Source organism: Gambusia affinis, linkage group LG22 (genome assembly GCF_019740435.1).
Source record: "Gambusia affinis linkage group LG22, SWU_Gaff_1.0, whole genome shotgun sequence".
NCBI lineage: Eukaryota > Metazoa > Chordata > Actinopteri > Cyprinodontiformes > Poeciliidae > Gambusia > Gambusia affinis.
Window position 1 is genome coordinate 21884241 of NC_057889.1, and position 22340 is coordinate 21906580.

Consider the following 22340-nt stretch of genomic DNA (forward strand, 5'->3'; position numbering starts at 1 on the left):
AAATATTTGATGTCACTCTATATCAGTCACTGAGATTTCTAAAGGAAGGATCAGATGCCTTTTGTGTTCATTTGAACAAGAAATGTGCTGGTCAGAGGTTAAGGAAAGAAAACTTCATTTATTTTAGTGTCTGAATTTATCAGTCTGAGTACACAGATTTTATGCTTCAGTGAGTTCTGATTTAGATTACAGCAATTTCTGAGTTATGGAACATGTAATTTAGTTTTCCTTTGCTGCTAAAATAGACTTATACTTGCCTAGACAAGGTACAACTAGTAAAAGAGAAATTCTAACCTAGATTCAGAGTACCAGGTAGTTTGTCATTTAAGGATGATTCATTAAATATACAAAGTGATGGATTAATAGCTGACAAGGGTCATAATGAAGCGAGGAAAAGGCCAAAAAACTAGACTGAAAATCAGAAACCGGGCCAGACAAAAGAGAACAGGTCAGTGGATGGAAAGAGAAGAAACAAGTGAACACGGAATGCGTAAAACTGGGCCAAGAGACAAAGGTTGGTAGGAATGGGAAAAATACAAGAAATTAATTACAGAATGTGACGGTTTTATCTTTGTATAACTAATTCTTGAAAAGAAATCTGATCACACAGTCATGTGAAAAAATAGTATATCACAAGAAAAGCAAAGTTTTACAAGTCAATGTCAAATTTGAATTTTTGTATGTCGTAATCTTGTCCCTACCCTCTCATAATTAGTATTACCTTCTGTAACCAAAAAATGTCATTGAGGTACTACTTGGCCATCCTGGTTGTTGCCTTCTGCTTGATTCTTATCTCCTTTCAGTGCTCCATCTAGGATCTCTCCCATTGAGCTTGATTTCGCCTGTAGAATTTCAATCTGTCTAAAGAGCGAAAAGAAGGAGCGATTATGAACACCAGCTACGTTTCAATTACAAATGTGTACAAGTCTTTATATACATCTTGCTAATGTTGAAAAAACACAATTTTGCCATTTCAATTAAATATGCAGTAAATCGTTAAAAACCATGTCAGTGATGGATGTAAACAGTTACACAAAATTCTATTCATAATTGAGCTATGGTGCTAGCGCTCATCATCTATTAACCATCAGAGGAGACGTCTGCGTCTTACTCAGACATTGGAGTAAAAAGCCCCTTCCACGTATTAGGGAAATTATAGTCTGCTGTTAAACAGAAGAATTACTCAATATTGTCTAAATCCAGACAATGTTCCTCCACCACACTGACTTTTGATGTAGTTTTACAGTCGTAGTATTATCTGTTTTCCCGCCACATTGTATCATTTTATAACACAATCAAGTAACTGCATTTTTTACATAAAATGCTGTGTTTATCGTATTTATATTTATATATGACTTTTAAAAATTGTCTTTGTTATTTAACGTCTTACAATTGGCCCTTTGTCTCTTTAAAAACTCCTGCTCTTTCTGTCGCACCATCTTCAGGAAGTCATCACAACATCACTCCTCTATTAACCCTTTAACAATATTTTTACCAGCACTGCACTGAGACATAGCTTGTATGATGAGCCAAGCATCATACAAGGTGTTTGCTAATTGCTGTTGGCTAGTCTGAAGGAGCTGAGTGAGGGATTCACAGGGGAGAGATGATCTTTGAGGCGGAAGCTCAGAAGCTTAGAAACTGCAGCTTTGAGGAGGAGCTAGGTCCACCCAAAGGTTTTGCACAGCTGAATGAATGGTTGCCACAGGAAATTAAAAAAATTCTTAGAAATGCATGAACGAATCAAAGCATGTATGTTTTTGATGAGTGAAAAACATTAAAACATGATATAAAGCTCAAAAAGCCAATTTCACCTTTAACAAATAGACTGTAGCCAGAGAGAGGATCATTGTATAAACAGGTGATGCTGATGTCGGGCCAAGATCTCTACTGGTTTACCAGAGAATTGCTGGTTTCTGCAGCCCAGCATGGCCGCTCCCAGTGATGGGGATGTGACAGGCAAGGCCAAGCAGCAGAGACCCAGAGCTCAAAGGTAGTCCGTCTCTGAGACGATGTCCCCCTCCTGTCTTGCTCCTGGGTCATTAGAGTTGTGGGATCAATGTGACCAGCAGCAGAGTGGGTTCATCCATCATGTCACCCAAACAGCAGCATGCTCCAACCCTATGGAGCTGCCATCCTGAAATTCACCCAGGCCTGCACCACAAATGCAATTACACCTCCTCTCTGCCCATCTCCTCTCCTGTGGGATTTCCAGCAAACCCACAGGTTGTGTCCAGCAGGATGCTGTGGCCTGAGATCCCTTTAGTTATCTACAGCCAGCTAAAAAAGGCTGCTTTACAGTGGTAGCTGTACTGTTTTTGTCCCATACCCATAGTTTCACTCAGGCATCTCTGTGCTAATACCAGATTAATTTGGAAAGTTTTTCTACTTTTATTTTAGGCAACATTTTATATTTACCAATGATTCAGAGAGGTAAATATTGTCTTTGTTTTACTGTTTTATCACAGATACAAGGTGCACTAACGAGAAGTTTTGTGCAAGAAGGAATGAAAACATGAGAGCCATAATCACTCTGAGCCCAAGGAGAGGATTAGCTTATTGTTTGCGTTAGCGATAGCATTGTTATCATAGACTAATTACCAGTACTTAAAATAGCACAACTCACTACTGCAGAAACAAATCGACAGCCATTTAATACTTCATTTGATCCTAAATGTTTACAAAATAATTGTGAGCTTCCAGGATTTTGAAAGCTTTCATCTGGCTCATCGTCTGCAGCACCAAATAGTTGTTAATCCCCTCAACGCTGGATAAATCCTCAAGATTATTTTACCCAGACAATTTGGATCATGTCCTAAATATACACATATTTTTTCGAGATACCTCGTCTGTTCCAGCCTATTTAGAGCACAAGTGTACTCGCTGGGATCCATTTTGCTCAGCTATGAACCAGAGAAATCCACTAACAATGCCCATCGGAATTTCGCACGTCATCCAGATCATTTGTCTGCAACCCAGCAATGGAGACAAGACCAGCTGTTAGAGTGTAGGGTGTCCTAACTTTTTCCACAGCTAGAAAAATTATTTTTGTTTTTATGTTTGGTTTAATACGTGACACAAGTTTGATATTCTAACTATATATAAATCATGCTTTTTTCCAGAAATAAATAAAAAGAGGAGAGGTCTATATCTGATTGTTACTTGTGAAAAAACTGAATAGAGTTTACTGATTTTATTATTCTCACATGAATGTGTTCATAAGCCCAGAGAGCCACATGTAAATCAAATGCTTTGAATCAACTGATATCCCAAACAAGCTTTTCAAGTTTTATTCTGAGTCAATCATTATTAATGCCTGCAGACATGAAGAAGATGAGTCAGACCACATCCAGAATGTTGACACATCTCCAGGAATGAGGGAATTAACTGAGAGCTCAGAAATATGTCGGCAGCCAAAGGATTTAGCATCGAGCTCAACCCCCCACTTCTTTTCTGCAGACAAGAGCAAATCATTTAAATAATTCTCACTGAAGCTGTCTCAACCACTTGCTTTGCTTTTGAGGGGCAATCAGCCATAGTCTGCAGGTAATTTCTAAGCAAAACACTCTTTTTATGGCGAGGTATTACAGTAAATGAGAAAAAAAGGAGCTTTCTAATGGAAGAACGGTGAATCTGCTGCCTCGTGTGTTTCTGAAAGACTAAAAGGAAGATGGATTAGTTAGCACTCCTGCTTATTTATTATCCAAATTATCATTCCACAGATACTTTAACTGTGAAACTGTATAAAACTTGAGAATGTTCAGGATTTTGAGTAAACACAAATCCAGAATCATGTTGGTTTTTCTCCTTTTTTAACAAACTGATTATCAAGGTAATAAGTATGGGAACACGTCCAGCTGGCTCTGGCAGTATTTCTGCTACTCTGAATTCTCTGAAGACCAAACCTTAAATATGGAAACATAGGAATATTTACAGCAGCTTTATTAACAGGCTGTCACATTTTATTCTAACTTTGATTGGAACAAATGTAATGTATATACCATCTATTGATCTACCAACAGTGAGTGACTTATCTTCTGTCTGAGACTATCTTCATGTTTTTTGTGTACTTTTTGTGTACTTGTAGAACCTTCTGTTCATAACCTCCATAAACTGAATCCTTGTCTTAGCCTAGAAATTCAGCCTTGACCTGAGAATCAGGTCTCTGCTTTTTTCAGGTGATGCAGTTAGACTGTGATCTCCAGGTTTTTCTGGAACATTTCACAGCTGAATCCTCCATGATGAAAGCCATGAGCTCCAAACCTGAGACTCCGGTATGGAGGCATAACCCTGCCTTCTCCAGGTCAGGGAAGATGTCTTGCTCAGACTTTCAGTCATCCAGGAGGAACTCAGAGCCACTGATCTTTGTGGCGTTTCTGCTTCATGCATATATCTGAGACAAGCTATATCTGTGAACAAAGTGATGGATGCTAAAGCTGCTTCTCTTGGTCCACTGGGGAGTTCATTTTTGCTTCAAAAACCAATCTGATGAGACACTGGAAAAGGTAAATGTTGGGTTCAACATTTTGCTAAGCAGAGTTAGCCTATTGGTGAAGCTATTCCAGGCTAAAATAGCATCTCAAAACTAAACATGTTGCAGACGTCCCCATTGCTAACGCCAGAGTCCACTGTCCATTTCTCTTAATAAGTTCTACGAATGATCAGGGCTGAAAGATGAAAACTGAATGGCTGGAATGACACTTTGCACCAGTAAATATCTTTGTTCTTGAGTTCATATGTCTATTTATTTAATAATTTTATAATTAGCAGCAATAAATGGTTTCTGAATTGAAAATGTTGCTTATTTTGTCAAATACTTTAATTAAAACGTGATTAACCAATTACAAACCCTGCAGTAACCACCATTAGTTATAATTCAGACTCAGCTCTGGCAGGTCTACAGTTTTTAGCACAACAAAACAAGAAAACTTAAAATTGTATTATACATTTACTGCCTGCATGCAGTGTTATTCTGTGCACCTCACATTCAGCAGAATTGATTTCAGTGAGAAGCTTTAAGGGCTGTTATAAATAACTTATTTTCCAAACTCTCTCTGGGGTCTTGGGTCAGCTTGGACCTTGGAAAGGCTAAACCTGTAAACTTCCCATTCTGGATAAAATGTTTTCTTTCATCAGTGCTCCATCTCAGCTTGCTTTCTCCCAACTGCGGTTTTCATATGTTGACACTGACGTTGCTTTGTGGGAATGTCAACAGTTCTAAAAACACTCTGGTCCTTGATGCCGTTTCAGATTTAAAGATGTGCCGATATTTAGGGTTGACCTGCTCTCTCCTCCCTATTAAATCCCTTAAATCCCTTTTATTGGCAAGTGTGAAAGGCGGAGTATTATAGCTCCACTGTGTGGCCACATAGTGAAATTACATCAATACAGGTTGACCATTACCTCCAGTTGATCGTTTTATTCTGTATTTAGAAATATTATGTTGAAAATGGAATAAATAACTGCCTTATGACGACTCATTAGTCACAGACGAGTCCAACAATGTAAACCAAATATTTACATACACTGCATTCAAAATGTCTCATGGATATGAAGTCAGACTGAATTGCTTTCAATTCAGTTTGTATGACAAACATTATTTTCATTTGCTAAAGACTGAATGAAAAAAATCAGATATTACAACTTTGTTCCAGATCAAAAGTTTATATACACTAATGACTAAACAATGTGGAAAGCCCAGATGATGAGGTCATGGCTTCTGATAATTTGACTCATGTGAATAGACAGGAGGGACCACTGTGGATGAAGGCAACACCTCAAACACCCTGCATCATGGGAAAATCAATCATTAGCCAATTTACCCCAAATAAAAATAGGTCAGGTTCATCCTCATAAGTCCTATTTGTTGTCTATGATACACTAGGTCAAATAAAATAATGTTCAAGCAGATAACTGGAAGTAGCACATGGCAACATTTTATTTTTGAAAGGGCAAAACCTCTTCTTCACAGGTTCAGCTCACCTCTCTTGTGCACAGCAAGAGCGCCAACAACAGTGAATTGTTATGTTTCCTTTGCCTTCAGATTTTACAACCAAACAGCCTCCAACACAAAGTAGCATAATCAGACCAAAAGTGTCTAACAATATTAATCCAGTGGTTCAATTATTTCTTTGTCTGGAACACCACAATATTCAATCATTGTCAAAGATTTCTAATAGTTAGCGTTGCAACCAATCTGAGGAAGCCTCTAACTGAAAATCATTGTACTACAGCCTTGTTACTGTCATGGTAACAGCTGAGTTTCCCAGCAGCAGAAATGATATTTTACAGTAACATTTACTGGATGACATCATCAGTTCTGATAATCTTTAAGTCTATCTGGTTGCATGGTTGGAAAGATGTTGGATTCAGAGATGTGGTCCATCTATCCGTTATGATGGATGGACGAGACGGTTTGAACTTCTGCCTCTCTCAGCAGCTTCCTGTTCAACTTCTCTGAGGTTTGGGATAATAGTTCAGGTATTATTTGAGCTTTTAAGAACCTAATCAGGTGTTCCTATTTGTAAAAATAATGTCTTGTTGCCATGGTTACCCAAGATAACTGTCTCAGAAGCAAAAAAAAGTGAACGCAAAAATTCTTCAGCTGGTCACTCCACAATATTCAGTGGTTCTGAATCCCCTGACATCTTGACCATGTAATAGAACAGAATAGAGTTTGTGAGAAAATGTGTTAAAAAATTGTAATGAAAAAAAGGTATTCATTGTTTTAGTTCCCTTTGTGCCCCAGTCCTTTTCTCTCCAGCTTTCTGGAAATTGATTCAGATTTCTGGCCAAATTATTGGTCCGATTCTATGAGACATTTCAATGCAGCGACTGATAAATGCCATTGTTTAACAATCACTTCAGATAAATCCACAACAACAAGCCAACCACGTCATCATAAATAAAATTTGTTTTAATTATGTTGGGCATAAGGATAAGTTAAAAATCAGCTAAATTCTATAAACACTTCAGTGGTTACAATATATAACTAACAGGAATTTCTTAGAATATTAAAAACATCAGGCTGTGATGTTGAACCGGGTCTACTTGTTCAGAGAAGAAACCAGGAATCCCGTCCTCCAACAGATCTAAGAGCAGCCCGAGACTCCACACGACAAAAAGAGTCTAGTCTGAAACTCCTGAGTGTTTGACAAGTTATTATGATGCAGGGAGACGGTGTGAAAGCACACAAATGGGAGCTTTAACAAAGCTGCCAGGGATGGAAATAATCTACAATTCTCAGATTCTCAAGAAAGCAACATGAGGACGTCTAGCTGACATAAACATTAAATATAGATTATTGTTTTGGTTCAAGTTAAAGCATACTGTATGTTAAAAGATCATTAAACAAGACTTAAAAGAAAGAGCTTTCAGGTGCTCATCCCAGGTGACCTCCGTCTGGCTTCAGTTCAGCAGGAAGACAGAATGAGAGGAATGGATGAAACCAGCAGGACTGGCTGAGCGAGATGGATGGATAGTCATTGTAAACGGCGCCTCTCCCAGTCGAGTGTGAATCAGGCTCAACAGATACACTGGCCACATGAAAATGCAGCGTCTCTGCTTGGTAATTAAATCCTTTAACTGAGCTGATTAGGAGGGATTTGACTGAATCGTTGCTGAATCGAGTGATTATGAATTAGTCTTTTGTTTTTTTTAAATCCTTCATTAAAAGTCAAACAAGTTTTTCTGTTTGTTTTTTTGCTCTAATAGTGGTAGCTGTCATCGTAGGAGTTCAAATCCATGTCAAAGTAATCCTCCAGCTGCCACTGCAGCGTCTCAAACGTGGGCCGGTCGAGTTCCTTATCGTTCCAACAGTCCAACATGAGGAGGTGCATTGGCTTCGGGCATCTGGGGGGGCAGGCCAGCCTGTTGCCTCTAGAAACCCACTGGACCACCTGAATGTTTGTCATGGCTGCAGAAAAATAATAAAAACCCAAGAGGGAACATAAGTTCTGGCCCAACAGGAAACTACTGCTGGTGGAATGGTTGGAAGTCTTTATAGAAGATTTCTGGATCTTACTTGGGTAAGGCATCTGGCCAAATGTCATGATCTCATACAGCAAGATCCCAAAGGACCAGACATCTGATTTGATGGAGAACCTGTTGTTATGGATGGCCTCTGGAGCAGTCCACTTCACAGGAAACTTGCCCCCGTCCCTGGCCTCATACACACTCTCACTTTCTTTCTACAATTGAACAAAAGAAAATAAAACAAACAATTAAAAAGCCCTTGAGATTTGTTCCTTTGCCAGAAGTATTGAACTTGGTTCTGTTTTTTTGTTGTTTTTTTCCCCCACCACCAAAATTGGGAAGAAATTACAAATACACAAAAACTAAGGCTCGTTTCCAGGAGAATCTGACTTTAAACCTACCATAAAAACCCTGGCCAGGCCGAAGTCTGCCACTTTGCAGATGTTATTCTCTCCCACCAGGACGTTCCTGGCAGCGAGGTCTCTGTGGATGTAGTTCTGCTGCTCCAGGTAAGCCATGCCAGACGCAATCTGAGCTGCCATTTCAATTTGGTCCTGGACACCCAGAGTGTTCCCTTTATCTTCTGTTGTCAATGTAGAAATAAGTAGAAAAAAATCAGTAACAATAAGTTGTTTTATGGATCAGTCTACTCAGTTGGTTGTTGAAACATCCATCCATCCATCCATTTTCTATTCACCCTTTGTCCCTAATGGGGTCAGGAGGGTTGTTGGTGCCTATCCCCAGCTAACGTTCTGGGCGAGAGGTGGGGTACACCCTGGACAGGTCGCCAGTCTGTCGCAGGGTTGTTGAAACATTTATACATATATATATATATATATATATATATATATATATATATATATATATATATATATATATATATATATATATATATATATATATATAAAAATATAAAAAACATCGAACATGAACTTCAATGCACTAAGTAGGCGTTTCAATGTGTCTGATGAGTATTTCCACATACCAAATGGACCCAACATTCCAGGAAGGCTCAGTGCACCTGATGAAACTGTTCAGGTTTGTCTTCATTTTACAGAGAGAACTTGGAAAGAGTTGACTCAGGCTTTCAACCTGCTCTTCTATCTCAGGAATCTCCCACATGCCTCAACAGTATCATTGTTTCAAAGCAGGTTGGAAGATTAAAGTAAAAGGAACTTTTATCCTCTTACAGCTTCAGTGCTGCTTCTTGTGAAACAATTAATATGTCACTGATAAACTGCATACAAGTAATGTCTTGAGCAGTTTGTATTTTAGATTTTTATCTATCTAATTAAAAATAAAAATGCAAAATCCACATTTGAACCCTGTAGGTTTATCTAGTTGTATGTCTAGGAGTGCAGAGAAGTTGTTTTTGGTCTCTCAGTGTCGAGTAGATAACTTTGTATTTAGTTTTGGTTATATTTTTCAATCCGTTCAGTTTGCTCTATATACCCACTATGTTTTTTAAAACTATTTGGTCACTGTATTTGAAGTGGAAAGTGTGGCTGACATACTTCGAAGGTAATCCAGCAGGCTGCCATGCTTCATCAGCTCAGTGATGATGTAGATGGGTTCCTCCATGGTACACACAGCATAGAGCTGGATCAGCTTGGGGTGCCGGAGTCTTTTCATGAGCTGAGCCTCTGCCAGGAAATCTTCAGGGTCCATCGTGCCTGAAAGACACAAGTTCTGGGTTTTTGGGTCTTTTCGTTTGGTCATGTGACAGTGATGCAGTGCAGGACTTGGAAGCGTTTAACAGAAGTTGAGAAGCAATGTCAGTAGTAAGGTCTCAATGTTGTATACAACACATTTAATATCAGTAAATATTGGTTATTGGCCACAACATCAATAATAAATGTGGATATTGAAATTGGAAATTGGCCAAAATGTTCCTTATGCATGTGTCCCTACTTTGTACAATTACAGAATAGTGGGAAAAAAAATCACCAGGTTTGAGGGTCTTCACAGCGACCTCCGTGGTTTCATTCCACATCCCCTTATAAACTTCTCCAAACTGTCCAGCGCCCAGCTTGTCCATCAATTTGACAGAGTTGCGAGGAATCTCCCACTGATCCACCGTGTTGTAGGACAGACCGTAGGTCTGTGGAGCCTCCATCTGCACCAACAGGACAGTTAGTAATGACAAACTAAACATCAGGGATCAGTGTCTACGCTCCTCCATGCTGTAGTTTACCTTCCTGCATGGCTCGCCCAGAAGCACACACAGCCCATCACTCTGTCTGGAGTAATACTCCACCAACTCCTTCAGCGTTGGGAAGGATTTGGTCTTTGACACATAGTAGTGGCCATTATCCAGTTTCTGGAGCTTGTAATGTTTCACTCTCCCTTGGTGCAAAACTAAAAAAAAAAGAATATGAAATCACTTTAATCACTTCCAAAAGAGAAACTGAGTTATATTAAATGTAATCAGTCCCCTACTAGCCACACTGCGTGTTTGAACCTAAAACACACCACAGCATTTATGTGATCGAGCAATAATAAAAGACAGGTAACTTAAATCAAAAAAATATCAATGTCGTAAAACAAATGTAAAAATTGTGAATCAAATGTGGAAGCAAAGCACATTTATGGTCCAGTTAAAGTACTGTCTTAGAACTGATTTGGAGTTCTAAGACTGTATTGAACTGATTTGGAAAAGCTCAAATATTTTCCCTTGAATGTTGTTCCATCATGGTTGCTATGGTAAAAAAAAAAAAAAAAAAAAAAAAGAAGCAAAGAATACAGACCCACTCAAAATGTAAAAATTACTGTGAAACCCAGAAATGAAACACTAATTAATTACACAGAGATAAATGTTTGAACGCTCCATTAATTATGATGTTTCACTTACAGGGAATCATGACATTTAATATCACAATATTATATAAAAAATATATAGATTACACACCTACTTAAAGGATGTTATTTAAAAAAAATACTTTTAAGTTTTCGCAAATCAAAAACTAGGTTTTAAATATTTGTTTAATGTGGAATAAATTAGTCAACATTTGATAAGTATTGAAGTTTTTAAAGTAGAGCAGACTAAAGATGCTCAAAGCGGAATCACATTTCCATTATTTGCTGAATGGAAACCACAATTGGAAGCCAACTTCAGTAAAATATCACAGCTCCTACTCAGTTATTGGTGCTGGCCCATCATTAATCAGATCAGTAGTCGGCTTTGGCGTGGATGTAACCCTCTGCAGTAAGGCAGTAGCCACCACGGGGTTAACTGTAGTCTTAATTATGGCACCAATACTGCAACACAATATCCCGTCAGAATGCCGCTTGATTCACACTGCTGACAGTAGCTCATACAGTGAGCAACACTGATGATGATTGTGCCGACCAGTGGGTTGCTGGTTCAACGCTCAGACATCTCTGTCGTGTACAGAGGGCCTGGTGGCAGCGGTCACTTCTGTCAGCTGATCTGTTATCCAGTAGGTTGCCACCATCAGCGCGTGAATGTAGTGCAGGATATTTACCATTTAAAATGGACATTTACCACTTAATGTGGCCTTATATAGTTATAAAATAAATTAATAAAATAAAATAAATAAATTGTCTGCATCAGCATCAGAGAGACGTCAGCCAGCATTTCATTCTGGTTATTGTTCTGTATGGAGTACAAAAGGAAAACCCAAATAATGCTGGATTCTTCTTCTATGGTTTTGTGCATGTGTGCCAACAATCAATATATAAATAGATAAAATAAACAAATGCTTAAAGAAAAAAAATGTTATTTGCTTACCTGAGAGGGAGTACTCTCCTTTCAGACTTTCAGAGTTTCTAACGAGGAATGCTCCTTCCTGGTTCCCTCCAGCCTGCAGCAACTTCTCTGCATCCAGTCGCTTGGTGTCTGGGAAATACCATCTAGAAGCAGCACAATTAGAAGCATGGTTATTGTTAGGAGACCCTTCTTCCAATTCTAACTTAATTTTAAATTCTTATTTATCCTTATTAAATGTGTTATTTCATCCAGATCTTAAAGCAGGGATTTGTGCATTTTCGTAGTTATAAATCTGAGCCAACAAAGCACATCTTCCTGAAGGCTCCATTCTCAGGCCACTTTTATTTAACATGATCCAACTGGCTCAGATTATGGAGAATTACAAAATATCACAAACTAAAGTGTGCACACATTTTTTTCCTTTACGTATGCTGCATTGTCAGTGTCAGTGAAGACTTTTGAGCCAAGTGGAGATGCGTGTCTGACAGGAAGAACAAGGTGCTCATGTGATGAAGATTTGTATCCAATATCGAGCATCATTGTGACCTCTGACATTTGCATGTTTTACACTGTACTGTAAATATGGTAGATAAGAGTTTTACAGACACAATAAATTACAGCAGCTGCTGCTGTCATGGTTCCAGCTTCTGAGGTGACAGCAGTAATCCTGATGATGAAGCAGATTGTGAGAGGTTTGATGGACAAGACTTTGAGACCAGCTGCAGAAAGTTGTAGTATATTTCTGATTTCTGCTTCCCTTAAGACTCAACAGTAACCTCACATGGTTTGAACTATAATCTGATACAAGTATTTATTGCAAATAAATGTGATTTGAAGTCACATGTCTATTGCAACAGTGATCTGTTGAAATATTTTGAAAAATAAATATGATTAATGATTTCTGAAAACATTTTCTACCATGAGACTCAGACAGTTTTGTTCAGAAAGTCTGTTTTGTTCTGAGATAAACCATCTCAGAACGGGTCACCACCACCCTGATGAGGTCTCGCGCAAAAGATATTTTTTAATAAACGATAGCTTAAGAACAAAAGATAAACAGCTTCAATTAGAATAATTTATGTTTGATTTATGTTGCTGTTGAAGTGAGTCGTTCTCTGCTGCTTCCTGGTTCTGTTTGCAGCGTTACGCTGTGATGATAGTCTAATGGACTCTCACTGGTCCTGGTTCTACATACAATCCAGAGCTGCAAGTATAAACGATAGAGCCTCAGATCTTTAGAGACCAGCTAACCCAGTAAGAAGACAACATTTAACTGTTCAGTCCTTAAACAGTTAGTCAATCAGGACTGCAAACATGACTCCTTACTACAGGTCATCAATAAAGTACAGACACATTTCAATCTTGTGTTTTAATTAATCTATATTTAGATTTTTATGCAATGATTTGCATTTTTAAATGAGATTTTTTTTTTTTTTTTATGTGCTTTATTTCCCTTGTTGTGTTTTTCTGAAAAGCTCCGGCCATAAACAAGGCTCTGTAAATAAACTGGCTTCGCCTTTTTGAAGCAGGATGAAGAGACATTCTTACTCTGTCACCAACCGGCAGATCTGGATTCCTCAGTCAAACATCCTGCATGAAATGTACAGACCAAGTTGAAAAAAAAAAAAAGTCCAACATTCATCTCCCTCCCATCGGATGAATAAGACCTCTTATATCTACAGGAAGAATCAAACCATTTTTAAAATCGGTTATGACATACTTCTTGAAACAATCTCAAGACTCTTATCTTTCTGGCTTTGACCAGCTGCCTGTGAACTGAGTCAGCAGCAGAGAAATAATCCAGCAGAAGCTATTAAAAAAAAAATAAAGCTTTGCACCAATGAATCACCCAAACAGGATAAATGTGTATTTTAAGTTTGGGGTATCTGTTGCAGCTTTTGGCGACAAATCAAAGGCTGCCGAGCCTCCTGACATCAACCCTACATAAACTGTTTAAGGGACTCCATTCCTTTGATCCTTCTACAAACCAAAAAGTAGCTAAGTTCACTTCAGGCATAAATATACATCTGTCCTGTGTGTCTGTCTACAGTCCGAATGCCACCTGACAGCAGAGAGTCCATGAGGATTAAGTATTGAAAATAGACGGAGGGATCTTTTTTTCCCTCAAGCAAGCCTGAGGCAACAGTAGAGAGAAATAACGCTCCTAATAGGAAGAAACTTCTGGAAGAACCAGAATGGAGACATCTCCTTTGACAGCTGGACAGTTGGAATTGAAGTTGTTTTTTCAGTGAAGTGTTCTTTAAAATTGCCTTTTCACTTTATAAACGTGAACTATGTTGACGAATATTAACCACGTCTAAGATTTCTGTTTCTCCAGAACAGCCACAGATTGCACACCATGTTCTGTTCATCAGTGGAAAACTAAAACTGAAAACCGGTCCATATCAGTGAACATGCAGAAAACATACATATATATATATATATATATATATATACACACACACACACACACTTCACACTAATTCTTGGGACTAATTTACAGATGATTGTAGTCGCAGAATAGAGCAAGAACATGCATTAGGTTCTGATCAATCATCTAAAACTTGTACTCTCTTGATAATTTGCTGTTCTTTGCTTCAGTAACAGTGAGAACTTTGCTGCAAACATGCTGGTAAAAAAATGTACTTCAATCCTTCATCTAGAGGTGAGTTTCAAAGAATTTGAAAGCATTGAAAAAAGTTCAACAACTTGATTATTTTGCATTCAAAAAGTAAAACTCCTTAAGATTCATGACACAATGTGACATGAATCATGTTGTCAGATCATAAAGTTAGTGATGGTGATTATGGTTTATAGGTGACTAATATAAACCACTAATATAAACATATATATATACACATATATATATATATGTATATATATATATATATATATATATATATATATATATATATATATATATATGTGTATATATATATGTGTATATATATATATATATATATATACTCTGCAAATTCAGTCAAATATTTTTGATGCGTAAATCTTGAGTAATGGTCATGTTAGAGGCTAAGTGGGGAAACTTGTGGCTCACCAACTGCCTTTCAGACTCTGGAGCCCTTCAGGTGAAGCAGCTACAGAGGACTTCTAAAGATGTTGGCGTTTCATAGATTTTGGATTGAAACATTTTGGTGGAAGATTGAGTGGAAGAAAAAATGGTGAAAGAAAAACATGTCAAATCAAGAAAGATAACTGCTGCCTCCAGGGGAATGTAAAAACAAAGTCCAATCAGGAGTTCAGAGCAGATCCACATCAGACTGACCTGAGGGTTGAGCTCCTCTGTGTTTGGACAGTTATTCCCTCTGGCTTTGGATGCTGTGCAGCTGAAAGGGTTGTGGCTTTTACGTTTGGACAGTAGTGATGCTGTCCAAAAGTAATGGACAATTTTTAATTAGCCAAAAATGCTAATCAGCATTTTTGAGGAGATCCTGAATAGCATCTCAAAATAATACATGATCCATTAGCATGTCATGAGACTGTCATACACAGCAGCCTTCAGTTTGTTGCCAGACTGACTGCTAAAGGCTGGATCCTTCCCACATTGTCACCATCCACAACAACTCTTTGAAAATACTTGGATGATGATGATAACATATCTTTTCTTTGGGATGAATAAAATATAATATTTTAGAGCTAAAATAAACTTTATTGTCCATGAGGCATCGACAACTGTTCACACTGCTAAGATGAGCAACATCCATTGTAATGACTAAAGGTGTCAGTATGATGTTTTGGTTGGCAATCTAATCTCAGGTTATTTAGATGATGGCTGATGTCCAACTTTAAATAAAAACTTGCAACATGAACTATGCTACAGTACATATAGTGGTGTGATGATGCATTCACTGGAACCCATTGAAGCCCTGGGCAGAAGCAGCCAGCCTGCTGCTCCTACAGCTACATGTCCAAAACTTTAACCTGATAAATTAGCACAAGCCTCTCAGGAACAAAATGAACTGATCAGAGTATCAATGTGGTTGGAGATTTCATCACCACAGCAGGTAAGGCATAACTTTCTGCCTGACTGAAAAGCAGAAAGGCTGACTAGTCATCAGCATTCCATGAGTCAGTGCTAAACAGCACAATGGTTGCATACCTCAGTGTCTCTTAGTCATGGAACATTTTTTTTTTCAGCCTGTAAATCAAGTTTGGTGCTGAGCAAAGCTATGGCCTGGCATGAATAAAGAAACTGATTTTATTCTTGTGACGACGTCAGGATAAACCAGCTGACAGTTGGGTAACAAACAATCAGTGTAACCCTCGTCTTTGCTAGACTTCCAGTCATCTTTCTGACTGCAGATTTCCCACTCTGCAGTCAGATTCTTATCACACAGCGTCACACAAATAGCCTTTGAACTGAAACCTGAATTAAACACCATCTACAGTAAATTACAGTTGTTCTCAAGCCAAGTTGTGTACTGTGTAACTGGAGAGTGCAATGTCCAGGAACTATCAGGAAAGTGGTTTTAATGCGCTGTTGTTCTTCTTGCGTGTTTGGCTCTTGGTATGAACAGATAACCAGGAAATCAAAACTTCCTGGTCTGGGATAATGATCAACTCTGTTCAAGGCAAACCGGAGTCAAACATATGCCCCACATAAAGAAAAGAGATATGTGGCCCTCAATCACATTTTATAGGCTTATACAGGTGTTGCATGACAGAAATAAAACTTAGGAGTTTCCACAATATATGGCATAAATGAAAGTCACTGATTTCCACTTAATATATTGAGAAAATTAATATTTTAGAACTATTATCACTTCCTACTTCCTGTATCCTGTCCTTAATTAACAGGTTACACAAAGTTTTTAACTTTGTGTGAATGTCACCATATTTCCTGAGTCATTTTAATAAATTACTTCATGACTTATTGTTAACAGGGAAGTTAGATCATACCTTAAAAACCACAACCTAAAACTAGACCTTTTTCTATATATTTTATTCGTTAGAAGGAAGTCTATATGGTGGCTCATGGGCGGTTCTAGACTAGAGCTGGTTCTGATCTGTAGAACCAGATCACAGAACCAGTTCTACAGATCAGAACTGTGGAGTAGGCCCACAGTTTCTTATAGTAATATGTGCTAACACAGAAACTGTAACTGGTTCCTTAGACCATTTTCTTTTTTTTTACCTTCACATATTTACTTCAACAGTGAATTAATAATTAAGGTGTTTCTCTTTTAGCTTCAGTTTAGCTGAGGCAGGATCACAGATCTGTTAGATCAGGGTTCTGCAGCTCTGGAGCCACAATCACCTCTCTGACTGAGGCTCACCCGATGTATTAAATGATGCAGTATTGTCCTGTGTTTACACTTCCCACCCCCCCTTTTTGCTATTGCGCTGAGGCTTTTGCATTTGTTGACCCTTCTGGGCCACCGTAAGTCTAAAAAACAACTTAGACTTACGGTTCTACAGATCAGAACAAGCCCCTGGAGGAGAGTTTAATACTTAGCATGGCCTTATGATTCAAAAGTCTATGTGCTGGTCACAGCTAAACCAGCGGTTCGACCAGCTAATGAACCATTAGATCAGGGGTACCCAAAGTCGGTCCTGGAAGGCCGGCATCCTGCATGTTTTAGTTCTCTCAGTTCTCTCAGTTCAGAAAAACATAGTTATTATTATTATTTTAGAAAGGATACTAGAAACAGGAAGACTACTTATGCTATGAATTAATGAATGGAAAAGGGTTTAATTATACAAGTTAAACTTCATCATACTTCATTTCAGACTTACAGTTACTGAATAAGTGGTGTATTTACATGTATTTGAGTATGTAAATTTGAGTAAGGTATTGTATTTACACTTAGAAACATGAAAGTCTTTATTATTATTATTATGTTTGTTGGTGATATGTTTGTCTGAAATAAATTATCATCATCATCATCATCATCATTTATGTGGGTTGGGACTTTAACGAGTTAATTTTGAATAAATAATTGCACAGACTCTAAATGCATTAAAAATTGTAAGGCAATTAATTCCCTGTTTTGTTTCTGGTAAGACCCTGTTTGGCTCTTGGTTTGAACAGATAACCAGGAAATCAAAACTTCCTGCTTTGTTCCACAAACAACAACATGATTAAAGGAACCATCTGGAGGTTCCTGAAACACCTGAGAGCTGAATGGATAGAACAGCACTTTGCACCAATATTACGGTTGTTTTAAATAGCATTTAAATACATGGTTTTGTTGTTGCGCACATGTCTATTTATCAAATAATTTATCGACAAAAAGCATTTTTGAGTTGAGAATGTAGCTCAATTTGTCAATATATGCTTTGTGATTAAAAGCCGATGGTAATGAATTACAAACTGCAATAAATTTTCTTTTATTACTTTTTAAAATGTCTCCGGCACATGATCAAAACTGAAACCAAATGACTAAAACCAGTCAAATGGTTTCCACTTTGCTCATATGTTTGTTCAGCTTTTCATTTAGCATACATCACCAACTGTTAAATTTAACCTAATCACATCCTGTAATTCATCTACAGTTTATGGGTGCCACTATTAGTCTTTGAAATATTCACTAATAATATAAATTTTTTAATTTTCACATGTACTAAAATCCTCTGTCTATTCAATCAGAATGGGAGCAACTGGAAATGGGCCCCTAAATAAAGTTTTGCTCAGGGCCAGGTACAACTTTCAGCAAGCCCTGGAAAACACAATGTGCTTTGATATTCCAGGAAGTAAAATCTCCTTCCATGTATCTAACAATCTTGGCTGATTTCAGTTTCAGACAAATTGTTACATATCCTGATAGTTGCTGCGACTCTACAATAAAATAAAAACATTTATTGGAGATTAGTTATTATCTCAGCTCAATAAACCCAGATAGTGACTTTCCTGTTGCTCTGCTGTTTATAAAAACTAACATAATTTACATTAGCTTTGAAGATCCAGGTTTTAGGGGTGAGGGACAACAACCTAGGCTTCTTCTCACTCTTCACCAGTTCAGAAACTCAGAAGTAACCACTGAGGAACCATAACTGCTTACTGTACAGAGAGAACACTCACGGTTCAGCATCAATGCTCTCCACAGGGGCCACGTAGTTGGCCGGGATGTATCCCTTTTTGTCGATTGAGATTCCGGTCACGGCTCTGGCGATCCACCACTCCCCGGCGCTGGTGTCCAGGACCTCCAGGAAATCCCCGGTGTTAAAGGTCAGGTCGTTCGCGGTACGGGCCGAGTAATCAAACAGAGCGATGTAGCGCTCCAACTTTGGAGGTGAAGGTAAAGGTCTGTTTTCAGGGGGATCTTCAGGACCCCTGGTCATTGGGTTCTTCAAAACTGTGATCGTCTCGTTCTGGTCAGGTTTCTCCTCCTGCTCCTTCTTGCAAGAGTTACAGCAGCAACAGCAGCACGAAACAACTCTGTCCCAGAGCGAAGAGTTCTTCGCCTGGGTCCCCATGATGCTTTCTGCTCTTCAATCACAGCCTCTCACTTTGTTAAAGCTCTCCTGCTGCCCTCATTATGCCATAAAACACAGCGATGTTAATAACGCCACTGCCAGACAGCGGCGATCTTTGACCGCAGCGGAACAAGCAGGTCTGAGTGGAGCGACTGCAGCTGAAGCTGTGAAGCTTCCTGGTTGTTGAGCTGCTTCTCGGTTCAGGTGGAGGAAATCACCTCCACCTGCTGAGGAATGAGGAGTGGCCCCTGTCACGCTGACGTCAAGGCCCCAGCATGTCACTGAGGAAAACGCAAGAGGTCCAACAACCTGTAAAACCTGTCAGCCTCCTAAAAATAAAACTGGCAACCATCCATTTATTTGAAGCCGTTTTGTCTGTGGTCTTATTAAACATTGACGTCATGTCTTATTATTATAACTATTCCAGGTTTCATTTGATTTTTAATAAACTGGATCATATTCAAGTATTCTGAACTTCCCAGGTTCACTAGTTTCCCACAAGGCTGATTCTGATGTGTTTAAATAAAGTACCGGTAAATTGTATTTTCTACTTTCTTCTTGTTGTCTTGCTTTGTACTACAAGATATTTCCACCACTGTGCTGCTTCTCATGTCAGGAAGTTCCAGGTACCTCACTAAAGTAACTGCTGGTACTGTATGGAGGTCCAGTTGGTAACTGTTGCTTTGGACTGGGCTCTTTCTGCATACAGTTTGCTTTTTCAGATTTCAAATAAGTTTTTGTCGCATCTATGATGTGCAAAGAATTGCATAAATGTCCGTCCATTCATCCATCAGTTGCAGTAATGTTCTACATCAGACATTAAGACCCAAACATGAACACCAACTGATGACCCAATGCATCAATCCAACACTTACTGTGTTTTTTTAGCACTTTTATGTGATGTTTTTAAATAACTGCCAGGAAGCTATGAGGAAAAACCAGGAAATCTCCTGGATCTAGAAAGGAAATCCCAAATTACACATTTGCTCATGATATTCAAACAGAATGATATGAGTGCAATTTTTGAAATGGCAGCATTTTAGTTTGAACATCACTTTATGGTGGACAGAGTTGGGGGAATTAATGTGAAACTCTGATCCAGTAGTATATTGAGCTTTATACAAACCAGTCAGATATGCAGCTCTTGGACAGAGATCAAGAATGATATTCAGTTTTTAGTCACACCATTGAAACCAGTGACCCAGCACTGGGAAACATTTGGCCCTGATGTCATGTCATCACCCGAGGATTGGTTAAGAACTGTGGAGTGCAGTTTGGCTTCTTTCTAATCTTTTTGTTCTTTCTTTAGAGGTTTGTTTGTTGGTCACAGATTGTGTTCAGGTTTTCTACAGAGCTCCCTGTGGACATGTTCTGTTTAAATCACAAAAGATGTCACAGCCGAGTCCCGTCCCAGGAAATCATTTCCCTCATCTGCCTTCTTCCAGAGGAACTGAGACGAGGATCCAGTTTAGCTCTTTACATCTTTGTAAATGGAGAACCCAAAAGGAGATATGCTTTATTTCTCCACCAAACTCCAGCCTATGAGATATGCAACATGTTAGAAATAATGAGACAAGCAGCTAAGATGAATTTGTCTGAAACTGAAATCAGATTCAGTGACAACACAAAACCTGGTCTGGACTTTGATCAAATTGCTGATAAGTGACAGATATAAACTGAACAATTCAGGATCTGTTTTATAGCACAGTTAAAGTGAACAGAATTCTGGTCCATTTCTGTCAGCAAAAGTATAGAATAGAATAGAATAGAATAGAATAGAATAGAATAGAATAGAATAGAATAGAATAGAATAGAATAGAATAGAATAGAATAGAATAACTTAATTGAGCCCCCAAAATAAATTGCTTATTTGTTGACAAGCTGCTCCATCCAAGGTGCTTAATATTAGTAAATAAAGATCTAAAATTTATTTATTTATTTTTTATTTTTTACATCCACTCAGTTTCATTTACTTAAGCAGTGTCTTGGACAGATTGGACTTTTAGTCGTAGTGTTACTACACTAAACTTTTTTGATTTTACTTGTGTAATATTATCACTACTTTTACTTTACTAAACAAAGAACAAGTTTACCTTAACCACAACTGGACCGGTACAAACACACACCTGGAGCTTTTGTTAAAGTGAGACATCCTGTTTGTACACAAGCTTTGTTTTTCTATTGTTGTTTTCTATCTGCTGAGCCCTTTGGCTCACAGTCAAGGGATTACTGTGAGCGTTGTTATTGGATGTTATTTAGCCTATTTCAACATATAAACACATTGCCTAATGTAAGTTTTAGTGTCACAAGTTTTATAATGAAAGAAATTGATTTTGAAAAAGGTTTCAGTTGTCTGACTTTATTCTGTAATTATGTTATGTGAATTATTTTCAATTTTGTCTATGAAAGAACAACAATCCCCGTTACATCCATCTGCTGAGACAATTTTTAAATATAACATGACAAATTGATCCGTTACTCCATATTAGAGTAGCCTTTTTACCAAATGATTTTTTTACTCTTATTTGAGTAATTTTATTAGAGGTACTCTTTACTTTGCTCTTCTTTTTTTACTCTAGCCCACTTGAGTACAAAATACTTTTAAATAGCACCATTCTTACTTGAGTACAAGTTTTAGGAATTTACCCAGCCGCGAAAATGACGCTGGACAAACATGCCTTTTAACACTCTATTTATTTACTCTAATGATCTCGGGAAATCAAAGGAGAGGCTAAAGGAGGCGCGCTGGCACCACCGTGTGGCTAAAATGTGATATTACATCAGTGCAGTTTCATGGCCACAGAAAAGTAGTTCATTTAGTTGGATAAAACGACTAAAAAATAAGTTTCACAGTCTTCAACTAAAGCTTGTTATAACAGTACAAACAAATATTTATACAGATTATTTATTAAGCAAATCTGAATGTGTTTGCCATATTCCCAAACTCTTTCACTGCAACAATTATACGCATTCTTGTCTAAAACCTTTCTCAGCACTCCAAAGTGCTTAAATATTAAATAAATTGAACATATAATCCAGACATAAGTTTCTTAAAACTATACATTTCTTCTTCTTTCGCTTAGAATATTTTCTACACCTTGCTGTAACAATGATTTGACATGTTCTAGTGTAAAAAATCTAATACCTGACTTTGGTTTTAGCCATCTGAGATGCTGAAGAAAGCATCTCCCAGTAGCTGCTCTTC

The 22340-nt window shown here is 38.0% G+C and overlaps 1 protein-coding gene across 1 annotated transcript; it reads right to left on the reverse strand.

Moving 5' to 3' along the window:
• Window positions 1-5392: 5392 nt before the first annotated feature.
• Window positions 5393-19357, reverse strand: frk (fyn-related Src family tyrosine kinase). Its single transcript, XM_044105667.1, has 8 exons — window positions 18741-19357; window positions 11726-11847; window positions 10169-10332; window positions 9922-10090; window positions 9489-9647; window positions 8376-8557; window positions 8024-8189; window positions 5393-7915 (listed from the first exon to the last, which is right to left on the reverse strand). Exons 1-8 carry the CDS (start codon window positions 19133-19135, stop codon window positions 7707-7709), a joined length of 1566 nt encoding a protein of 521 aa, XP_043961602.1. The 5' UTR covers window positions 19136-19357; the 3' UTR covers window positions 5393-7706.
• Window positions 19358-22340: the final 2983 nt, after the last annotated feature.